The sequence below is a fragment of the Thermobia domestica genome, unplaced genomic scaffold, assembly GCF_964235325.1.
Source record: "Thermobia domestica unplaced genomic scaffold, izTheDome1.hap1.1 HAP1_SCAFFOLD_1692, whole genome shotgun sequence".
Lineage (NCBI taxonomy): Eukaryota > Metazoa > Arthropoda > Insecta > Zygentoma > Lepismatidae > Thermobia > Thermobia domestica.
Genome location: NW_027657402.1, coordinates 1 through 23,225, shown reverse-complemented (window position 1 = coordinate 23,225; position 23,225 = coordinate 1). Strand labels below are relative to the sequence as shown.

The 23,225-nt window shown below is 35.9% G+C and overlaps 1 protein-coding gene across 1 annotated transcript; it reads left to right on the top strand.

Moving 5' to 3' along the window:
• The first annotated feature begins 3,076 nt into the window (after positions 1 to 3,076).
• LOC145677999 (uncharacterized) lies at positions 3,077 to 10,796 on the top strand. Its single transcript, XM_081748195.1, has 3 exons — positions 3,077 to 6,799; positions 8,129 to 8,202; positions 9,638 to 10,796. Exons 1-2 carry the CDS (start codon positions 4,182 to 4,184, stop codon positions 8,154 to 8,156), a joined length of 2,646 nt encoding a protein of 881 aa, XP_081604321.1. The 5' UTR covers positions 3,077 to 4,181; the 3' UTR covers positions 8,157 to 8,202; positions 9,638 to 10,796.
• Positions 10,797 to 23,225: the final 12,429 nt, after the last annotated feature.

The window sequence follows — 23,225 nt, the reverse complement described above, 5'->3', positions numbered from 1 at the left end:
TTCGTTTTCCGAGGACATCCTTGTCAAACGGAAAATTTAGAAACGAAAGAATAACGTCCGAAATAGTAAACGAAGAATTATATACGAAAGGGGAGATAGAAAATGTGAGATAAAAAAAAGAAAAACTGAATCCCTCTATAGAAGGACGTAACATAATGTAGTAAGCTATTGTTCAAGGCACGAACACAGCTGAAAGGGCTACGTGTTGACCAATTTTAATCAAAAAGAAAAGCAGTAGAATTCGTTGACAATCTCTGTGTTTGGAGTGAGAACAAAACAGAACACACACACACACACACACAAAGAGAGAGAAAGGAAAGAACATAAGGCATGTCTAAATTTATATTTTCTTCGCTCCGTATTACTGTGCCCAATTTTTCACCGTTTTCCAATTTCGTCAGCGATAGTTTGTCTATACAGAGCGGTAATAATATTTAATCTATGGAGAAATTTGTAAAGGACATTAATATGTGAAAATGGTCCACTTGTCAGTCAGTTATTTACAATATATTTAGTCAAACGTCCTATCTTGTTTCTTCGAGATCTCTACAACATGCGAAAATCCACAGCAGCTGTCGCAATGGCTACTCTCTCCTATAGATCAGTGCTATTCAACCGGGGATGTTGCATCGTTTGGCCTAATTCTCGTTTCGCCTAACCAATTATCTGACACTTTTATGACAGATAAAAGATAAGATTTATGTCCGCCATTTTAGGCGAAATAAGGATACTCGTTTGGCCTAATCCTCGTTTTGCCTAAAATGGCGGACTATAAAAAAATCGTAGAGATAAAACTGGAGGGATTTTTTTTTTTTAATATTCCCTACTATGTGAAGAACTGAGAAATACAAATTAGTTTTCCCATAACTAATTTGTAATAGGACTATTTGCTTTCGGAAACATGTTTCGACAATTGTACAGTTATTTGTCCGTTCCGTTTTGAGAATATTAATGCCCTCACAGAGTGTATAGTGGCTATATTTGAGATGAGAGAAAAACATGTTACACCTGTTATTAATTTTGTTTAAAGGTGAGTGTTGTTCAAAAGTAACTTTTAGTTTGCAGTTTGTTTCCAAATATTTGATATTGTCAAATGGTAGTGCTAATCGGTATGTTAAAGGAAATATTGTTTGTGTGTTTCTTCTTATGTGGATGCAAAAGTTTTTTTATTGTAGGTTTTGCTGATCTTTCAGAGGATTTCATTCCAGTTTCAATGCTTTTTTTTAAACTGTTAATGCATTATAAGGGATCCTATTGTGATTCTATTGTAATTATAATTCGTATGAAATTTGTAAATATTTCGAGCTAGATCTGACAAAAGATTCGTAAATTTGCTCATAACTTAACAATGGACAAGTGTGATCGCAATGAGTGATTTGTGACAAATCGCTGAGCTGACAAATTGCTCTTTGGATAATTCCACAATTCAAACATCTCAATGTGTTACTAAGGAAGAAAGAAGAAAAATATATTCCAATTCTTATTAATACTTTTGAAGTTACAACTTTTGAGTTGGATTTACACTCGTTTCACATACTACCGGGAATGTCCATAGCACAAGTTTCTGAGATATACAATGAGATTGAAATCCGGGCTTCTCGGTGGTTGTTTCAGCAGGAAGAAGTGGAATGCTCCTCCAAACAGGTTGTGGCCAACCGGGATCTGTTACGAGGGTGGTTATTCTGCTGGTACACTCCATTTCCACTCGTATGACAGAAATAAATATAGATATAGTTGACTCTGGAGATCTTTGTACTTCGATACAATACGGGTGAATAGTAGGTACCAAAGGTCCAAAACATTGCTTACAGAAAAAAAACTCTAAATCAACATGGAGTCTCCATTATCTTGTACAATTCCAGCCTGATATGATTTCGTTGGACTCGCACCAAATTATAGATCAGTATCGACGCTATGAGATTGAAATCGAGACTCATCGCACCATGCTACTCGTTTTTATGGTCCAGTCACGGCATTCTGTTGCCAGTGTAAGACATTAACCGCAGTGACGTTTAATGACAAGTGGTAACCTCGTGGGTTATCGGCTTCTGAAGTACATACGATGAAGTGAACGTTGTCTACTAACTATCCGGCTGAACCCCTTATTCTGTTGGGTGGTTGTCTGGACTACGGTTTACTGGTATACGATACAGTAAGCAAAGTTGTGAAAACATTTATACCTTGTTCTCTTACATGTGAATTTCTTTTTGCATTGTTAAATTAATGTAGATTTCCAAATTATGCACATTTAATATTGAAACTGGAAATATATCTACAACTTCTGACAGCAATAGAGTGATAATGTGAGACATGTAAACTGTTTATCGGAAGCTGAATTCTCATCAAAAACAATTTCTCGTTATCTCTTACGATTTTTAATATTTAGGAATCAATATTGAAACCGGAAGTTGTACTAGTTCTTACTTTAATAGAAGACTCAAGCTGAGATGAAATCTATTCTTAAGATTTCGAATGATACAATTATTAATATGTAGAAATCAATATCAAAACCGGAAGTTGTATTAGTTCTTACTATTTCTGCCTTCAATAGACGAATGAAGCTGAGATGAAATCTATTCTTAAGATTTGGAATCCATACCATAAATCGTTTGGATCGATAGAGAACGTGTCGATATATATACGATATATATATTCGTAAATATACATGGTCATAGTAAATACATAAAGGAGTTTTAGTAATCCTAACTCCTCGAAAATAGTTAATATAATATCAATCTATATATTTTGCATTTCTTAATTCTTCATATACTAGGGAATTTTCTCTTATAATTTCCCTCTAGTTGAATTTCCACGATTTTTCTTATTGTCCGCCATTTTAGGCGTAACGAGGATTAGGCCAAACGAGGACCCCTTTTCGCTTAAAATGGTGGACACAAATCTTATCATTTATCTGTCATAAAAGTGTCAGATAATTGGTTAGGCGAAACGAGGATTAGGCCAAACGTGACGACACGCAACCAGGTGTACGCGTAGGGGTACGCGAAAATCTCAGTAGAACTGGATGTCTCTCATATGTTTTGAAATTTCCCAAGCTATTTTTCGGATGTGCACTTGTACCGTATTGACATTCCGATTTTTTTTTTCTTCCCTATTTCTATTGAAACGGCTATGCAACCAGATATGCGATTTTAAAGCGCCATATCTGGCAATATTGGGAACTACTTGTTCTTGCTCTAGCCCTCTGGGTGACGTTGAGGTCATTCAGACTAAAATGACTAAAGTGGAGAGTTGGAATTCCAGAAGTTGTAAAAGTGTATAAACTCGTTTGCGAAAGTTAGATGGGCTACTCGAAAAGTAAAATAGCATTACATTTGCAATATATATATATAGGAAAGAAGTATTTTTGAAGTTGAAGTGAATTGCATTTCGTTATTTATTAAAAGAATTATATTTAATAGTGATATTATCGTGAGAAGTTATTGTCCAAGATTAGCCGGTGGTCTTTGATCATGGCGTATATGAGTGCACATATTACAATCGCCTTGGTATAACATGATTAAGGTGAGTTTGTTTTTTGAATTATATATATGTTTTGAAGAAATCATCTTTACTGACTAAAAGAAGTAATTTTAAAAGTAACAAGTGAATTATTTCGGAACTAGTGTAGTATTTAAAACATTAATGTTCGATTATGAATTATGCCAAGTGCTTGTTTAAATGGAACAGTCTACAGTTCTTGTTAAATGTGTGTATTGAGAAACTTTTCGTATCTTCTTTTTGGAATATATTTTGAAGACGTTTATAAAGTTATTAGTAAAAAGAACTTAAAAATCTTATTATTTCGCAAATATACTTTTGCCTAAATTTATGGTTGCCCTGTGTTTGTTGAATAACTTTCAATATTCTGGAATCGTCTTATCATTGATGATTATTACTAAAAGGTACGTATATAGAACAATTTTATTTTTACGTGAAACGTGTCCTAGCCTATATTAAAATAGCTAGAGTCTCCACGAACGAGCTTCAGTTTTATAACGAGAGCACGTTACACAAAAATTTTAGTCTGAATGCACTCATATATGTACGTACCAAGTGGCATATATATATAAATAGAGTTGAGGAAAAAGGACGATATAATTATAAAAATTATAGTATTGATGAAATAATATGGATATGTGGAAAGTGATTAAATCCGGTTTGACGGTTTCTGGCAGTGGCTTATGGATCATTTATTGTTAAAAGGAGTCCGGTACTTTTCTTTTCCTTTTTTCCTGTTGCTTGTAATAGTGAGTCTAATACGTGGTAAAAATATGGAAAATACTAGGTCACAACTCTTTTTAAATGGTTGTGTAGGAGGCGATGAAGGAATTGTAATCCCTGAATGTGCTCGAGGTCATTGGGATCTATCATATCTGGAGGACGAAATGTGGAGGGAGGAGAGTCCTTCAATTAATAGTGTTAGCTATTCAAGCAGTTGTGTAGCAGGTGTCGAGTCAGGAACGGGAAGGCAGCTGCACGTGTACGATGACGTAACTCAACCCTTGTTATCAGGTAGTAGCAGTGGTGTGAAGGAATTCCATTCAGTGCACATTAGTAGTGGTGAAACAGCTGATTTTATAAAGGAGGAAAAAGAAAAAGAGAATAAAAATCCATTTGTGCCTTTTGGTCGTGAGTTAAAATCGGAGCAAGAAAATCAAACTTCGCATATTAATCAGAGGTTTTTTCCTTTCAATATTAATTTTGATAAGATTGCTGTTAATACAACAAGTGCTCTTTTTAGTGAGAAAATAAAGCAAATTCCGTTTACAGACGGTAAAAGTGATGTCGGTTTGTTTCGTTTTATGGTCACTGTTTATAATATAATAAAGGGTGGTTTGTTTCCGATTGAAGCAGTATTGTTAGCTGCTTTGAGTAAATCACAGGGGCGTTTAAATAATGAATTATTGCATGTATATGAGCAAACGAGACAATGGACAGACATAAGTAGTTACTTGTTTAGGAAGCTCATCACTCCATTAGGTAAACGGGACTTGACTATACGATTCTTGAATGCAATGCAAGAACCTAATGAAAACATTCTTGAATACGTAAATAAAATTGTGGATTATCATAAAGTTTGTTATGGCCGAATAAATGAAAGGGAGGTATTGGATATAGTGGTAAGTGGAATGAAACCACAAATAAAATTTGATATGTATAAATATAGACAACCGGAGTCTTTGAGGGAACTGATGGCTGATATCCATAATTACGAGACATATAATAGGAATGTTGAAGTATACAATTCAATGATAAATTTTACTAGAGCTGATAGTGGAATGAAGAAACAAATTAATTGTTATTTTTGTGGTGCGAACCATCGAATGGCGACTTGTAAAGCGTATAAACAGTCCTTATTAAATAAACAAATGGTAAAGGTGAATATGAGTAGGACTCCAGCAGGACGCTTTGCAGAGGGATTGGGGTCTTCTACTCATATGAGTGATCAAGGGGTTCGATATCCGCAGGATGATGGTTTCGTGGGGAAAAATAGACAGTTTATAAATTCTCAGAAGGAATGTTTAGGTGAAACAAAAAACTTTTTGTCCTTGAACACGGCTCTTTCCCCGACTAGGGGGCCGGATGGTATTTATAAAAGGGAGCGTGGTAAAGAGGATCGAGTGCTGGAAAAGAATTATAACATTAAGCATCGCTCGCCCTTATTTAAGCAAGAAAATAAAGTTGGTGATAAGTCTCAGTTGTTGGATTTTAGATATGCGAGAAGTGGTGTGAGTCAGATGGACCATAATTCTTCCCAAATTAATGAACGCTTTGCAGGGAATAGGGGGAATTATGTGAATTATCGAAAGGATTATAAGAGACCCAGTGTTGGGGGTAGAAAAGGAGTTCAAAATATAGACCATGAGAAGGTTAGAGATGGTGTAGGTGAATTTAATGAAGGCAGTGAACAGTTGAATTCATTGACTTGTATGACAGAGACCGGAGTTCGAGTCGAAACATGCGATGAGGGTGGATGTACAGCCAAAGTGGGTTGTGATCCTTATAGTTGGACAAAGACTAGAAAACCTTATTCATGTCGTGATCAAAGAAATTTAGTGGCAGCTTTTATTCCGGCTTATATAATGGGTAAACAATATTTAGGTTGTGTGGACACTTGTTCTTCCGCCTCATTGGTCAGTAAACAAATATTTGATGAGTGGAATAAAAGTTTAGCTAGACCTATAGCAGTTTACAATGAGAAATTTACTGGTGTGGGGGTGAATCAGAGCAAAGTGACACTCAATCAGTGTGTTATGCTGCATCTTAAATTTCAAAAGCGGGTTTACAAAATGAAGTTTTTTCTTATTAATAGTTTAAATCCACCTTTCATCTTGGGTATTAATGAACTTAAATCTATACAGGCGCAAATTGATTTAGTTCAAAATGAATTAGTGTTGCCTTTGGAAAATGGAAAAATTCGGTTACAATTTTCTTCAAAAACTTGTCCCCCTTCCACTAGTTCAATTAGGGAACAGCTCAATGGTGAATTATCTTCTTTAAAACAGTCCGAAATTTTTACAAATTTATTCATTAAAGCTAATAGTGTTGGAGATCTATCATCAATGGGGGAGAATGGAATGGATCCAATGGGAAATATTCCAGTAAATCCAGGGATGGTGGCGGATCCAGGTTTGGCGAGTGGTCAGAGACTTTTGGGAGGCGCCGACAGAGGCAGGGTTGGAAGATGCATGAAGAATATCCATGAAACAACTGGGGATACTTATCTGAGTCCAGAGATCGAGCGGGCATCCTTGATGGTGGATTCGGAAGTGGTTGACCAACATCCACATATACAAGGGTATGTTAATAATTTAGTTACAAAATTTCCTAATGTATTTTCTGATAAAATTGGATTTATATCAGATTATTCTTATAATATAATATTAGATGATTATTCTCCTATTCGTAAAAAGGCATATCCTTTATCACGGGCTACTCAAAAGGATCTTGATAAGATTTTGGATGAATTATTGAGTGAAGGAATAATAGAAACGAGTGAAAGCGATTTTGCTTTTCCTTGTTTTGTAGTTAATAATAATGATGGAACAAAACGCATGGTTGTAAACTACTCTTCTTTAAATTCTCGTTTATGCTTAAATACTCAATATACGCCGCGTATGGAGGATGTATTGGCTGAACTCGCAGATGGTAAATTCTTTTCACATCTTGATATACGTAAGGCCTACTTAACAATACCGCTAACTAAAGAAAGCCGTAGATATACAGCCTTTTTGACCCATAGGGGACTATTCGAATTTAAATTTTTACCATTTGGTTTAGCAGCTGGTAGTCACGTTTTATCAAAAATATTAACAGAACTGTTATATCCACTTAAGGAGGAAGGAGTTGAATGGTATATGGATGATGTCATAATAAAGTCAAAAGATTTAAAGAGTCATAAAATTATTTTAGAAAAGGTCTTGAAAAAATTGGAAGACAAAGGTTTAACTTTATCTAAAAAGAAATGTTCCTTTTTTTTCAACTAAGGTTTCCTATTTAGGATTTATAATTGAAAATGGAAAAATGTATATGGACCCAGCACGGGTTGAAGTAATTCGTAAATTACCAGCTCCTAAAAATAGGAAAAGTTTAATTTCGCTTAGCTCTTTTCTACAATATTATGGCAAGTTTGTTCCCCAATTTCATGAAATAATGGAACCTATTAATCGTTTAAGGAGTGCTTCTGTAAAATTTGTTTGGGGGCACGAACAACAGAAAGCCTTAGACGATATTAAACTCATGTTTGAAACACACATAATGTTGAAGCTTCCTGACTTAAATAAGAAGTTTATTTTGAATGCGGATGCGTCACTCAAGAGTCTGGGCGGCGTAGTTCAACAATATGATGAGGAAGGTAACTTGTTACCGGTTGGGTTTTTTAGTCGTCGCCTCAAGAAATATGATTTAAATAAACCTATTTATTTACTTGAAATGATGGCGGCGGTGGAATTGATGGAACGGTATAGTACCTATTTGCATTCACAGTTTGAATTGCGTATTGATCACGCGGGATTAGTATATGCCATAAAGAATATGAAAAGAGTCAAGCGTTATGGTTCATTATTGTATCGTCTTTTTTCGTTTAATTTTGTTGTAAAATCAATTTCAACAAATTTAAATATTTCAGCCGATTTTCTATCAAGGTTGTACGATAGTAATAATTTTGAGGAGATGGATGTTAACCCATCACATGAGGAACAGGTAACTAATTATTTTTTGATAAATTTATGGAATATGCCTTGTGCCAATATAGCCATCAACGAACATCAAGAAAATGATCCGGATCTGAAAGAAATTATAAAACAACTAAAAGCGAAAAAGACTGTTGAGGGATATAAGTTGGTACGGGGGATATTATGCAAGAAAACTAGGGCAGTTAGAAACCCTTATAAAGTATGTCTTCCGACGACTTTAGCAAAAAGCATCATTCAATTCTATCATTCTAATATTTTGCCCGGATCGCACTGTGGGATAAAAAGAACAATTGGAAAAATATTTGCGCGCTTTACATGGCCGGGAATGGTCCAACAAATAAGGGATTTTGTATCTACTTGCAGAGAGTGTCAATTAAATAAAAGTTCTAACGTGAAACCCCAGGGACAGTTAGTATCTCAATATGAAAAAATGGTTAATGGTTGTTGGCAAATGGACCTTTTGGGACCAATGGTAGAGAGTCGTTCGGGACGTTATTGTTTGATAATAGTTGATTCTTTTTCCAAAAGAATTTTTCTAGAACCCATCAAAGTTTTGTCGAGTCAGTGTATTATTAATAAACTGTATAAGTTAATGTGTAGGAACGGATTTTGTTATTCAGTAGCGCATGATAATCATTCAGTGTTTACTTCTGCAAAATTTAGGGATTTCCTTTATGGAAATGGGATAAGGGACATTAGAATTGCTCCCTATCACGCTGCTTCGAATCCGAGTGAAAGATATGTCTCGACTATTAAAAATTCGTTAAGAATTTACTTCAATGATAAACAGAGTAAATGGGATAGAGGATTATGGGAAATAGAATTTTCTATTAATTCAGCTATACACGAAGATACAAAATGTAGTCCCATGGAAATGGTTTTTACATACAATCTGTGTGACCCTTTAGATATACGGTGGAATGTAAGGTTGGAGGAAATTTATACTAAAGATCCTCAAATATGGAAGACAGCCTTAGAAAATATGGAGAGGGCATGGCAAAGAAAGAAAAAATTGTATGATAAAAGAAGACTTCCTAATACATATGAAGTAGGAGATAAGATATTGATTAAAGCTCAATTTCAGTCATCTTTGAAAGATAAAAGAACTAAGTCATTATGCCCAAAATGGCTGGGGCCATTTTTTATTGAGCGCTGGTTGGGAAGGAATACTGTCCAGGTGCGAGCGGTAGATAACAACAATGATGTGCGTAAGGTTCATATTGACATGATTAAACTGTTTAGAGAGGGTAGAAGAATTGTAGGAAATTGAATATATATATTAAACTCTAGTCATTGAATGTATGATTAAACTAAATTAAGTCCTATTAATTAGTATCATTAAGCTATAATTATATGGTTATAATTTCGGGAAAACTATCTATTTATATATATGTGTGTGTGATAATTATATGTGAATTTTAATATAAATTTTTTAATTCCAGGCCTGGGATTAATATAAAGAAAATGTATACATTTTAATGTACGCGGATTTAGAGGATTGTAATTAAATGTATGTAAGAGAACGCAAATTTGACTGGATTGTAAACGTCAATTGGATTTTTGGTGGAGCATCGCCCTGGAGACAAGTCGAAAACCTGAGATATTAGCGATGTAAATATGTAATTATATATACTGAAGACACACAAGTATGTATCTGTAAATTTATATTTTTAGAATATGAAATGTTTAAAAAAAAAAAAAAAACTCACCTAATTGATATTAAGAATAAGAGTAATTTATAATATAAATACATATTATAAATTGAAAATTATATTATTTTGTAAAGGTTATGAATAGTCCGACCTTGGACTCAAATTTACTAACTTGGATAGTGTAAGTAGAAGGATGAGTCGGTGTGAGAATGATTTTTGGAGGATAGTTTTTTTTCTTTAGTTTTGTTATCTTTTTCTTTTGGATGAATGAGAGTTGTTGGTATGTGGTGGTAGTTAGTAGGTTTGGGGTAGAAAGGTAGTTATAGATACTAATTCAACATGACGTGTAAAACTGACGATAAATTTCCTATTCATAACTTTCAATACGGTATTTGTAAAATGATCGGGTATTTAAAAAGTTTGTCAACTTTTTATGTGGGGTGAGTGATATGTGTACCGTATTGACATTCCGATTTTTTTTTTCTTCCCTATTTCTATTGAAACGGCTATGCAACCAGATATGCGATTTTAAAGCGCCATATCTGGCAATATTGGGAACTACTTGTTCTTGCTCTAGCCCTCTGGGTGACGTTGAGGTCATTCAGACTAAAATGACTAAAGTGGAGAGTTGGAATTCCAGAAGTTGTAAAAGTGTATAAACTCGTTTGCGAAAGTTAGATGGGCTACTCGAAAAGTAAAATAGCATTACATTTGCAATATATATATATAGGAAAGAAGTATTTTTGAAGTTGAAGTGAATTGCATTTCGTTATTTATTAAAAGAATTATATTTAATAGTGATATTATCGTGAGAAGTTATTGTCCAAGATTAGCCGGTGGTCTTTGATCATGGCGTATATGAGTGCACATATTACAATCGCCTTGGTATAACATGATTAAGGTGAGTTTGTTTTTTGAATTATATATATGTTTTGAAGAAATCATCTTTACTGACTAAAAGAAGTAATTTTAAAAGTAACAAGTGAATTATTTCGGAACTAGTGTAGTATTTAAAACATTAATGTTCGATTATGAATTATGCCAAGTGCTTGTTTAAATGGAACAGTCTACAGTTCTTGTTAAATGTGTGTATTGAGAAACTTTTCGTATCTTCTTTTTGGAATATATTTTGAAGACGTTTATAAAGTTATTAGTAAAAAGAACTTAAAAATCTTATTATTTCGCAAATATACTTTTGCCTAAATTTATGGTTGCCCTGTGTTTGTTGAATAACTTTCAATATTCTGGAATCGTCTTATCATTGATGATTATTACTAAAAGGTACGTATATAGAACAATTTTATTTTTACGTGAAACGTGTCCTAGCCTATATTAAAATAGCTAGAGTCTCCACGAACGAGCTTCAGTTTTATAACGAGAGCACGTTAGTACATTTTTACGGGTACATTGGAAGTGTTGAACTTTCAAAAAAATAAAATAAAACATCACATCCTAATCATTACACATTCCAACACCACACTGTTGTATATAGCGGTTGTATATGTCTCCGGCATTTGTTTCATAGCCAAATAATAATGGAAAAGGAAGGCTAAATCAGTAAAAGATGTTTCACCGGTTTCAAGCTTATTGCCACTGAAAAGCGACATTTCCTGAAGGATGTCTATATTATCAGGCTGACTTTCGTTAAGGAGTTAGTTTATACTTAAACTTACGTCTTCCCGAAAATGTTATTTAACGTCTAGTTTTAACGTACAGGTTTTGAACTAATTCTCTGCTGTGTAACGTCACAATATAACCATCAATGCTAATTTTATGAGGACAATTCTGACAGTGGGGTTTAGAATGTTACAACCTAGAGAACGCATCAAACGTCAGAAAATTGCAAAATGACACACACAATATATTACAATGTGGCTAAACTCAGAAAGTGGCTATAGAAGTGAAAAGCATATGGCTAAAAAGCCACTATTGGCTCTTTGGAAATTATGTGACTAACGGCGTTCTCAAAATGGCCAGATCTCGTCACAAAGTGGCTAAATTGGCAACCCTAGTCGCAATACGAAGCAACTTACGCACAACCATGCCATGGTACATGGGGTATGTGCCATTCACATTCCTCACATTCCAGTGAAGCATGTAAAAGTACCTTTCAAGTGTCAGAAATTCCTCGAAAGGCACGTACCTAGCGACAGGTGCTATGCATATGAAATGTACATTTTTCAAGTACCAGGTACGTAAACGGTACATATGGAACTTAAATGGCACGTTCCTAGAATGTACCTGGTTGGGTGGGAAGGACATTTGAAACAGGATGTATTGTTTAAAATAGGATCCGGACACACATTCCGGTTTGTATGCGATATAAGTATCCTCCAGCAGAAAACGAAATCCATAGAACGTATATGCGCCTTTTAAAATAAATAAATAAATAAATAAAAACTGAAAAAAAAATGAAATGAAATCTTTGAGTTTAACGTCCCACGGTTATGCCGGTTAGGCTAAAGGAGACGGTGATTATGAGAAATGAATGAAATGGTGGAATGAAGAAAGTGGGAGGAAACGGGAGAACCCAAAATAAAAACTGAAGCATTGAATGTAACCCAGTTGTTTTCTTCTTTGTTGTACTATTTTTATCTTATTCAACGACAGAAACACGAACATAGAAAGCCCTCTCAATGGTTTAATGGCTAACGAATGCGCCTCTCGTGCACGGTTCGATACCCGTTGAGAGAACATTGAAAATTTGAACGTATTACGGTGGTTCGGATTCCACCTTAAACTGTAGATCCACGTCTCATATAGCCTCGGTGGTCAAAGGGGTGCTAAACTTTAATCCGACGAACATAGAAACATTGAAACGATATTAAATAAATTTCCACGATTTTCAATAGAATTTTAGTTGAGTTGATTTTGAGTTTAACGTCCCCTTGAGCAGCGAGGCTGTATGAGACGGGGCCTACTGATTAACGTGGAATCCAAAACAAATGAGTTCGCGACGGGAATAGAATCAGGGTCTCCCACGCCAAAGACGCGTACGCTAACCGCTTAGCCACGATGGAGCTCGCAATAGAATCGAATCCACGACGAATTGCGCCTCGTATCTCGTAATTTGCAACCTCGAAAGTCACAGATCATTCGGCCTATGGCTACCGGCTTTTAGACACCTGAAGGACAACATAAAACGATGTATAGTGTTAGAAAAATTATCATACGCGCATTGCAATTTAGATTTCCCCTATTGTCGAGTTGTCGTAGGTTACATCGAACCGAGATAGCGTGTCTAGATTTTTCCCTTTTGCAAAGTAAATAACCTACCATCTACATAATTACGTATAATCAATACCCCTATCTACAATGTTCCGCTATCACTTTGACCTGAAGATTTAGTCTACTCTACTTCATTATATTGCACGTAAATCCCATGTTCTACATATATGCCTTTTCTAAACAGTTTGAAACAAACAACTTTTTTTAGTGAGTGTTAAGTGTATGGATGTTGTTAAGCCAACTGGAGCATCTGAAAACAATGGGCTGTAAGCCAAGTTTTTGGTATAAACTTCACGCCAATTGCGTCTGCATTACAATTAGTTCTCTGTTTGTGGCCACTCAACTTTGACTTCATCAGCATCACTTTATAAGCACTCTTTCAACAATTTTCTTTCTTCATCCCTGTTATTCATATTGGAAGATAGAACAGAGACAGGCAGACAGAGTTTTCAACAATTAAATGTACGAGAGAGAATTTTAGGCGTTCTCAGCAAGGCTTTTGTGATCTCTATTACGAGTAAGGCTTTAGTTCTTGAACAGGTTTCGCTTTCACTAACAGAAATATGTTTGATGTAGTTATACTCCCTTTAATTATCTTTAACTGCGTATAAAGATATGAGGGAAAGTCAATACACTTCTTCGTTTTCATCTCAACCATAGGTTGGTTGGCAACATGGAAATTTTAAAACTTTTCTCTCCTTTGGGAGAGCTGTTTTATTCTTTGATAAGGGCTTTTCTTTGTATCTAGATATTCTATCTTTGGTCTTCCTCTTCCTGGTTTCCCCTCTGCCTTTCCCTCTATCAACACAGTGATCCAGTCGGAGTGCCGAATAAGATGGCCAAGCATGCTGTTTCTTCTTTTTCCTATTATCTTCATGATCTATCGTCCTTCATTAGCTTCCTTTAATACGTCTTCGTTCCTTTTCTTTTCGGTCCATGATATGCGCAGCATTCTGCGCCAACATCACATTTCAAATGCTTCCAGCTTGGATAATTCAACTTTAATCAATGTCCACGTCTCTGATCCGTAAAGCGCCACGCTCCATATCAGGGTCTTAATAAATCGTTTTCGAACGAATCAATACGCAAGATGATTAATTCAAGTACATATTCAAAAAAGTTTATTTCAGGTGTTAGGAGTATGTCTGTCATATGATCGCTTGATTAAGTGAGTTGGGGTGAATGGGGGATGCTGTGCAGCGTGGCTATTTGTTCTCGACACGATAAAGAAATGAAATGAGATGAAATTTAAAGTTTAACGTACCAGAGTTATGCCTTTTATGCTAAAGGAGATAATGATTAAGGCAAATGCATGATGATGGAAGAAAGTGGGAGGAAACGGGAGTACCTCGAGAAAACCCACGGACACAATGTCGTCCGCCACAAAATTACCTAACCGGGTATCGAACCAGCGACTCTACGTACCAGAAGCATAAGCACTCTACCACTAAGCCACCGTCCCTTTCTGACACGATAAAGACTAAATGTGCATACAACATGAACAAGCTATCAAATTAAAAAAACAATGACTATAGTTCAAAATCAAATAAAAGTTACCAGCTGAGCAAAATGATGAAAGACAAAACGTTACAAGATAAATGAGCTGTCGGAAACTAGACCGAACTAACTACATTCTCGTACTGAAGGAAATTTGTCCTTATGGAACAGTGGCAAGTTGACACGAACTGCTGCCAAAAACAAATATTATATATAAGAAGTTTGCTTTTGTTATTTTATATCGACGAAAAATAGAAAATAAATAAATAAATAAAAACACTCAATTATAGCCTACTATTTGTATCATTTTACTGCTCTGAAACCAGAGTGCAGGATTAGGATTAGGATTTTAGATTTCTAGGCTTTCGGCATCTAAGGCCATTTAGCCCGTCACGTTTTGAGGGATGACGGCTCTCGGCGAGCACACAATCCGGGGAAAGAGAAGGAGGAAAGGATTGGGGACGGAAGGAAGCGGCCTGGGATCTATAAGTTAGGTACCACCCCGGCATTTGCCTGGTGGGAATGAGGAAAACCCAGGAAATCCTCATTCAGGATGGCTGGCTGAAAAAGCGTTTTACACATTTTCGACCGAGTAGCCCCACCGGGAATCAAACCCGGGACCGCTCGCACCGAAGGAACCAGAGTGCACATTAACCTATTGCTGAATCTAACGTAAGCATAAAATCATTTGCGTTTCGCGTATTTCACATTGAGCTTTTTGCTACAACAATCTAAGCAAAGAAATTGACGTGCAACATTCACATGCAGCCCAGGGACGGCTCTGTAATGTGGTCACAAAGTCATGCGCCTTCCCAATTAGTACGAAGAAAATAATTAAGGAACAATATAAACACTTATTTCTTATATAAATGAGGAAACCAGCAGAAAAATAATTATTTTAACTTTAAAATAAATTTTGTATCTTGATTTTGAAAGTACTTTGGATTGCAGTACAATCATGAACAAAAGTTTTTTTTTTATATATTTTAAAGATGCACAAAGGTTTTTTAAATAAATATTTTAAAGATATGATAAACGATGTTAACGTTAGTTAACACAAAAGAAATAGGGTTTATTGATATGGGTAATGCTCGGCATGTGGTTGAAAATTGGGAATTGTATAAATAAAGCTGAAAAATACGTTGGCTCTACGTAGTTTAGAGTAGGGTGTTCAGAAAGTAACTATGCAGTGCCATGTTGTGGTGTGCTAAGTCATCATGACTGATATGATTGTTAATTAGTAATACAAAATTTTCCATTGTTTAACATATTTGAACCATATTTGAACCCTATTTGACCAGGTACTTATATTTGTTCACAGGTCCGGTTTGATTAAAGACCAGCGTCTTGTGTAACATTATTGTGATCCAGGTCACACGGCAAGTTATGAACTGCATAATTACTTTCTGAACACCCTGTACATATTGACCATCAACAATTTGCCGTCATTTTCCCAACAGTTTCAAAGTCTCACTCGTGATCGTAATTTTACTTCTATCGTAGGAATTACGTTGGGACCGTAGCATGATGCTTGATAGGCTGTTGGCTAATGATTAGCATACGGTTAGAAATTGTTAATTGCAAAAATAAAGTTGAAAAGTACGTTGACCCAGTGTTGGGTAAGTTACTTGTAAAAATGTAACGCGTTACAAGTTACTTTACTTTTTCTTAAAATGTAACGCGTTAGTAACGCGTTACTTGGCCCCAAAAAGTAACTGTTACTTTACTTCGAAAGTAACGCGTTACTTTTAGGTCCGAAACTTTAAAAATGTGGAAAAACATTATGACTCCAATTTTCCGTACTACTATTATTACCGCTATTATTATTATTATTATTATTATTATTATTATTATTATTATTATTATTATTATTATTATTATTATTATTATTATTATTATTATTATTATTATTATTATTATTGCACGTTTTGAATCGCTTTATGTAAATGCAAGGACAAATTTTTACTTGATATATGAACATTTTCATATAATGTAACATTGATAAAATGCCAAACTGCGTTAGTCGTAGGGATGGACACGAGCGAGTTTTCTTTGACATTCAATTCGACTAGAAGCAGACATCTTTGAGCTCGACCCGAGAACTCGACTCGAAAAATGTCCTCCAACTCGACTCGAATTGGGGTCGAGTTTCGAGTCAACTCGAGCCAAATCCGGTGTGTAGTTTCGAGTACATTCTTCAAGTATATTACATAGACAGTATAATTATTATCAATGACGCTATTACTACTACAACTTAGATTATTATTAATATTATTATTTTTAATTATAACAACACTGTATATATAAAAAAAGGCGGTTTGTATTTGAATACTAAAAAACTAGTTGATTACCAACCTCGGCAGTCGTGAAGTCTAGGAGTCAAGACATTGTTCACGACCTTCTGAATTTGGGTTGAGGGTCTAGGTTGAGTATTCGGGCTCGAGCCAAACACTGTTGAAAGTTATAGGGTACTGGCCAGATATCTTCAAAACTGCTCGGCTCGGGTTTAGAATTGTCAACGACTCGAGCAGCTTGGCTTACAGCTCATTCACTATCGACCCGAACCGAGCAATGGGCCGAGCCAACAGCTCACCCAACCGTTGAGCCGAGCCGAGCTGAGTTTGTTATAAAAGATCTCTTGTGGTCTCGCTATAGAGACGAGACGAGATGCGAGCAGTATCCCCTCTCTTGAGCAACACTAAAAGTATTCCATATTACTGTTTAGCTTACATTTCTCATGGCTTTCGTTTTCCAGTGCAATCAGGCCATGGTTTCAAGACGACTTAAAACTAACGAGCCATTTATCAAACTCGACTGGACTCGAAACTCGACGCGAAAAACTGAATCGGCTCGGACTCGACTCGAGGATATTACCCTTGACTTGACTCGAAACTCGACTTGAATTCGAGTCGAGTCGAGTTTTAGCTTGACTCGTGCTCATTCCTATGCGTTAGAAAATATGGTTGCTTATTATTATTCTGCTAAACTAATTATATGATAATAACAATGCTGTCATGTAAAATTAAAAATCAAGAATATAGAGAAACATTACACTACTCTATAATCAACGGGACTCTAATCTGATTTTCACGAAGCTTTGCACTCCTTGTAAACAATGCAGACTGCAGTGCACAAATGTTGCCAACTAATTAAACAAAAAATGTTATATGCAATTTTGTGCTAAGAAATGAATAAACAAACTGAATGGGGGGAAACAATGAGATTAAAAATAAAATGGCATGGGCTTATGATAAGAGAATCAGGAACCATTTTCTCTCGTTTGCAGTGGCGTACGCGCTGCTCTCCTGAATCTTTGAACTACTATATAAACGCATACACGCATCAGGAGGAAGAAGAGCAGAACGTTGAATTTCTTCTACCAGTGTAAATTACAACTAAAACTTACTATCCCCACTCCTAACGTATCCTCTAGCTGAGAATCTACCTAAAATGTTAGGGTTCAGAGCCACTATTACATGATGATTTAGTGTTCCTACCAGCCAGGCTCAGGGGGGTCTAGTATCCAGGGGGGTCCAGGGGGGCCGGGCCCCTCTAAATTTTTGCTGCCCCCCTCTAAAATTTTTACGATATGCTTAGATATGAACTATAATATGGTTGGATCGGGCCCCCCTAACTTCAGCCGGGCCCCCCCTAACTTCAGCCGGGCCCCCCTAAATTTTTGGGCTGGCTACCGGCCTGCTACTGGCAGATCTATGGTTGGATGGATGGATTAAAGTTTATAGTCCCCTTCAACAACAAGGTTCTATAAGATTTGGACCTACAGCCGAACGAGTGATCCGAACTACATGAACTTCCTCCGGAAATCGAACGCGGGTCTCCCGCCCGACGACGAGTACGCGAATCATATAGCCACAAAGGAGTTAATTATCAGATCTAGAAACATGTGCAGTTGTACTCACGACTTCTATTCAAAATTGTGCTTTTGGGGGGCCGCAGTGGCTCAGTGGTAGAGCGTTCACCTCTGGCACATGGGGTTCCTGGTTCGATTCCAGTTCGCGCCAAGTGAACCTTGTGTTAGACAAACACCGTGTGCGTGGATTTCCTCTGGGTCCTTCAGTTTCCTCCCACTTTCTTCATTCCAACATTTCATTCATGTTTTCATCATCACCGTCTCCTTTAGCCTAGCCGGCATAATCGTGGGACGTAAAACTCGAAAAATGTCATTTCATTTCATTTCAAAATTGAGCTCCTTGTGCGTTTCCATTATAGGCGAGCGAGTGTTTGGAACAAGCAATTGTTCATTCTGCAAGAACTTGAAAACTACTGAGTTTACTTATTTATTGAATAGAGAATTTATTATTTTATTTCCTTTGTTATATGTAATAAAATACCTATAAAATATATTTTGAATACTCGTGACTTATCCTTTCATTTGATATCTAACAGAAAAGTTACGCCATAAACTAATAGCAGTCATGAGAGTATGAAGACTATCGACATCTTATTCAACAAATTCCAAGAATTTTTTAGATTCTACATAGGAATAAAGACACATTATTTAACATGCACATAGTACCTCCTCTTAATTTCAGTGCACCCAGAAAAAAAAAAAAAATAAGATTCAAAAGTTATGAACATTCCTATCCAATATTATAAAAATTCTTAAATGTTGAAGATTCCTTTGTACATTATTTCATTTCTGGCACCGAATATTCATTTTTTGCATCTTTTAAATGGTCATTTATTCTGATCGCATTTTAAAAAGGCGATATACAAATTATAACTGAAAAAATTAGCCTCATATTACTTCGTAGTGAATCACTAAAACAGGTTTTATCCTCTTTAACTTCTCTCTAACCCCCTCACGCTCTATCCAGGCCCGCATCCAGGGGGGTCTAGGGGGGCAGCTCCCCCCTAAATTTTTGCACCCCCCTTCCTAAAATTTTCACGGTAGGCTTGCAAGTGAACTATAATATGGTGATGAACTATAATATTTTTGGATCGGGCCCCCCCTACATATTTGGACTGGCTACCGGCCTGGCTCCCTCTTTTTTTTTTTTTTTAATTGACTCATCTCTAGTGAAAGGTCAAACAAAGATCTGAAATACTATAAGGAACTTGTTATCTTCAATAAGAACAGCGAGTTCACTTGATTTCTCTTTTTCATTTTCTTAGCCCATTTTCATGAAATGACAACTGTTTGACAACCATTCTTTGTGAAAAACTGAAAAATAACTATGAGTTAGCAATATTGAAAATGAGACTAATAACAGCTTATTCTTCCATGAGCAAATAGTACACAACAAATGCAATGTATTATGGTAATTAATGTATTGTTAAGGCACAGTAAGAACATTTAGGTTTCGACTCAAAGTATGTATCTATATGGGTATCGAAATCTTGAACCAAAATCGAATTTGTAAGGGAAAACTGTTACAACAAATGACAAAACACAAGAAGTGCGCGCCACAATTTAAAGATGTCGCCCAAGGAAGCTAGCAGGTTACCTGCTGCTCCGAGTTATTCTGTTAAACATAAACAAGGCAAACCCGTAAGTCCAGAAGCAAAGCAAATACTTTATCAAACGATATCAACGTTGTTCAATTCACTTGAAGAAAATTAAGACCTATAATAGCTAATCTTCATGTTCTTATAAAATATTTATTTACTTACTTTGTAGTACTGAGGTTAGTATTTGTACTGTACATTCGCATGCTAAGAAAGCACATCAATAAATTGAACTAAAGGGGGAAAAGTACCATCTGTTTTTCATGGATATGCTTAATGATTTAGGTAATAGATGAAAAAGAAAAAATCTTCCATAATGATAAATATGCTTGCTGTTACATACCAGCGCCATCTCCTTATCGTTCAGTTGATAATTTGACATAACTCATTGTAATTTCATCTATAATTACAGTTTGGAGAAAAATAACAATGTTCAGTTGCTCTTAAAGGAGGGGGGATTATATAGTATTGGGTATTTTGCCCTATATCACGGCAATGGTGTAAGAGTGAGACGAGTAATGCACATCGCAGTAGCAGAAATACATGCACGTGCTGCAGCAGAAATATTGCGGGAAACAGACGAAACAATTTCCTCTTCACCAATCAGAAAATAGTCGTGTGCGCAGTGATACAACATCAAGTTACGCGGTTTGTTTTTGAAAGGTGCAAAGGACTGTGAAAAACGCTTTAGGATAAGCAAACTATCTGAAAGAACTTCAATATTATATGCCATCAGCAAACTATTTTATAGTAATAAAGTAGGCCTGCTCATCTGAACACAGTTTATTCATATTAACCCCTTACTGTAAATCGTTAATTATGGCAGCCTAGTTGTTGATATTTTCCGCCGGAGCACTTCAGACTGTTGACTTTTAAATTCAGCCCACCATCATCCTCAGCTCTTAAGAAAAAAGTGTTCTTTCAAATGTTCGAACAGTAAAATATTCTCGTTCTCCATCTTTATAAAAACAACACCAATCAAAGTAAAATAGACTACCGGTATCATTGCACTCCTAGTTCACTCACTGAATGTATTGATTTGGAGCTGTCAAAATCTACGACAAAATCTTCCAGGTGCTTCCAATCAGTACACGTGATTTCCCTAAGGCTGTCGTCGTCTTAAAAAAAAAAAAAAAAAAAAAAAGGCACTACAAATTTATCTGTTTCTCTGAGTGTCTGACTGTCGGTCACTGACATACGTAGTTCATGCTCGATTGTTTCATTCTGAGAAATTGACTTACAGGAAAGAAACATTTGTTTCCGAAAAAAATATACATATATTGTAGTTACTCATCCGAAATGTAACGCGAAAAAAATAACGCAAACTAGGTAGATACTTAAAAATTTGTAACGCGTTACCGTTACAGTTACTTTGGAAAAAATGTAACGCGTTACTAGGAAACGTTACTTAAAAAGTAACGCGTTACTTGCGTTACGTTACTTCCCAACACTGCGTTGACCCAACACAGTTTAAGTGTATGTTGGCCAACCAACAATTTGCCGGCATTTATTCAACAGTTTCCATCTTGCATTTCCAATCTCAATATTTTATATGTAAGTAGTATATTACCATAGAAAAGCGTCCTACCATATGTACTGTGGAAACCCGTTTTGATCACCTGCGCTTGATAGGAACCAACTGACGTTCGATTTCGTCACAAGAAGTTGGCTCTGCCACCGATTTTCGTACGTGATCGTAGGTTGTCACAGTTATCAGCATGCTTTCAACTGCGTCGTTCACAGTGGCTCCACTTGTCTGTGAACAGTAGTTTCAGTGTGGAAAGGTCAGGTAGAAAATTACTCTTACACCATATGTCATTTGTTTCGTCTATTGTAGCCACTAGTAACTTAAATCAAGGTAATCGTGTATTTATTTTATTTTAGTTTTTTAGACTACTGTATGTAAATTAAGACATTTTTCTCTGCCTATTCTCTTGTGCATCCACATCACGACTCTATCACCACATCCTAGTCACGGTTGGATTCGAAAAAAAATCCATACATCTAAAGGTAGTTTTTTCAGTCATGAAGCAACAGGGGCTGTGGCTGATCACGTGACATTTCAAGTTTCTCGCCCATAGTCTGAGTTGTCTATTAGTGATATGTTCGCAATTGAGCTGGTTAGCAAAATTCGGTAAAGCAGGACCAATGTAGGACAATGTTGGACCAATGTAGGAAATTTATAAGTAGGACCAACGTTGGAAGTTCATTACCCTACTATTTCCAATTGTTGGGTTTTCTTTAGGGATGGGCAAAACCTGTTTTTATATATTAAAAAAACGGTTTCTAGAAAAACTGAAATCCGAAAAATCGACATGTCACTCTTCTCCAAATACCGGTTCAATTTTCACTGAAATCGGTTTACTTCAAAACCGGTTCGGTTTCCACTGAAACCGGTTTCGGTAAAAAAAAACTTTTGGAAAAAACACAAAAACTATTTCTGTGGAAACGGAATCGGTTTCTGGAGAACATCGAAACACTATTCTGAACAGAAATAGAACCAATTTTGAAAAGAAAACGGAACCGCTTTTCAAGAAAACTTAAACCCGGTTCCGGTGGAAAACCGAAACCAGTTTCGGTGAAAACCCGTTTTTTAAATGTTCAACAACCGGTTTCGGTCTTCCTAAAAAACGAAAAACCGGTTTTTGTGCCCACCACAAGTTTTCTTACTACGCGTACGGCTAGAATATGGACTTTGTTTACTTCCTATAATTTCCTGTAATGGCGATTTATTATCATAGGGGTTTATTAATTGGATTGCAGATGTGTACAAGGAAATTTGGCGAACTCACTTACTTCAAATGGTACAACCGTCTCATAAAATGACAGGACAATCCACCGCTCTTTAAAACCCCGCATGGTTATTGCTGTTTCCATATTAAGTCTTGAAATAAATATCTCAAATACTCAAATTTGTCTGGTTTATTTCCTCTTACGAATAAGAGTACAAGACATTTTTAACAAAGAGGTAAGTGACCAGAGTTATTTAAACACTATTGTACGTGCATTAAGCTTGGGAAATTGTTTTGAACTTCTTGGCAATTCAATTGCCGTAACTTACTAATTAAACAACACTCTTCATTAAATTTTCCATCCACTTCAGCTTCCTTTTTCTGTATAAAAATACAATGTATCCTCTTCAAAAGAAAACACCTGCAAAGATTAGGCAACTTTACATTACATG

What these genes read in the sequence shown, in the direction of transcription:
- LOC145677999 (XM_081748195.1), top strand. Translation starts at nt 4,182, where the DNA reads ATGGATCATTTATTGTTAAAAGGAGTCCGGTACTTTTCTTTTCCTTTT. An exon ending in CAACATCCACATATACAAGG is followed by an intron (nt 6,800 to 8,128) that starts GTATGTTAATAA and finishes TAAATATTTCAG; the next exon opens with CCGATTTTCTATCAAGGTTG.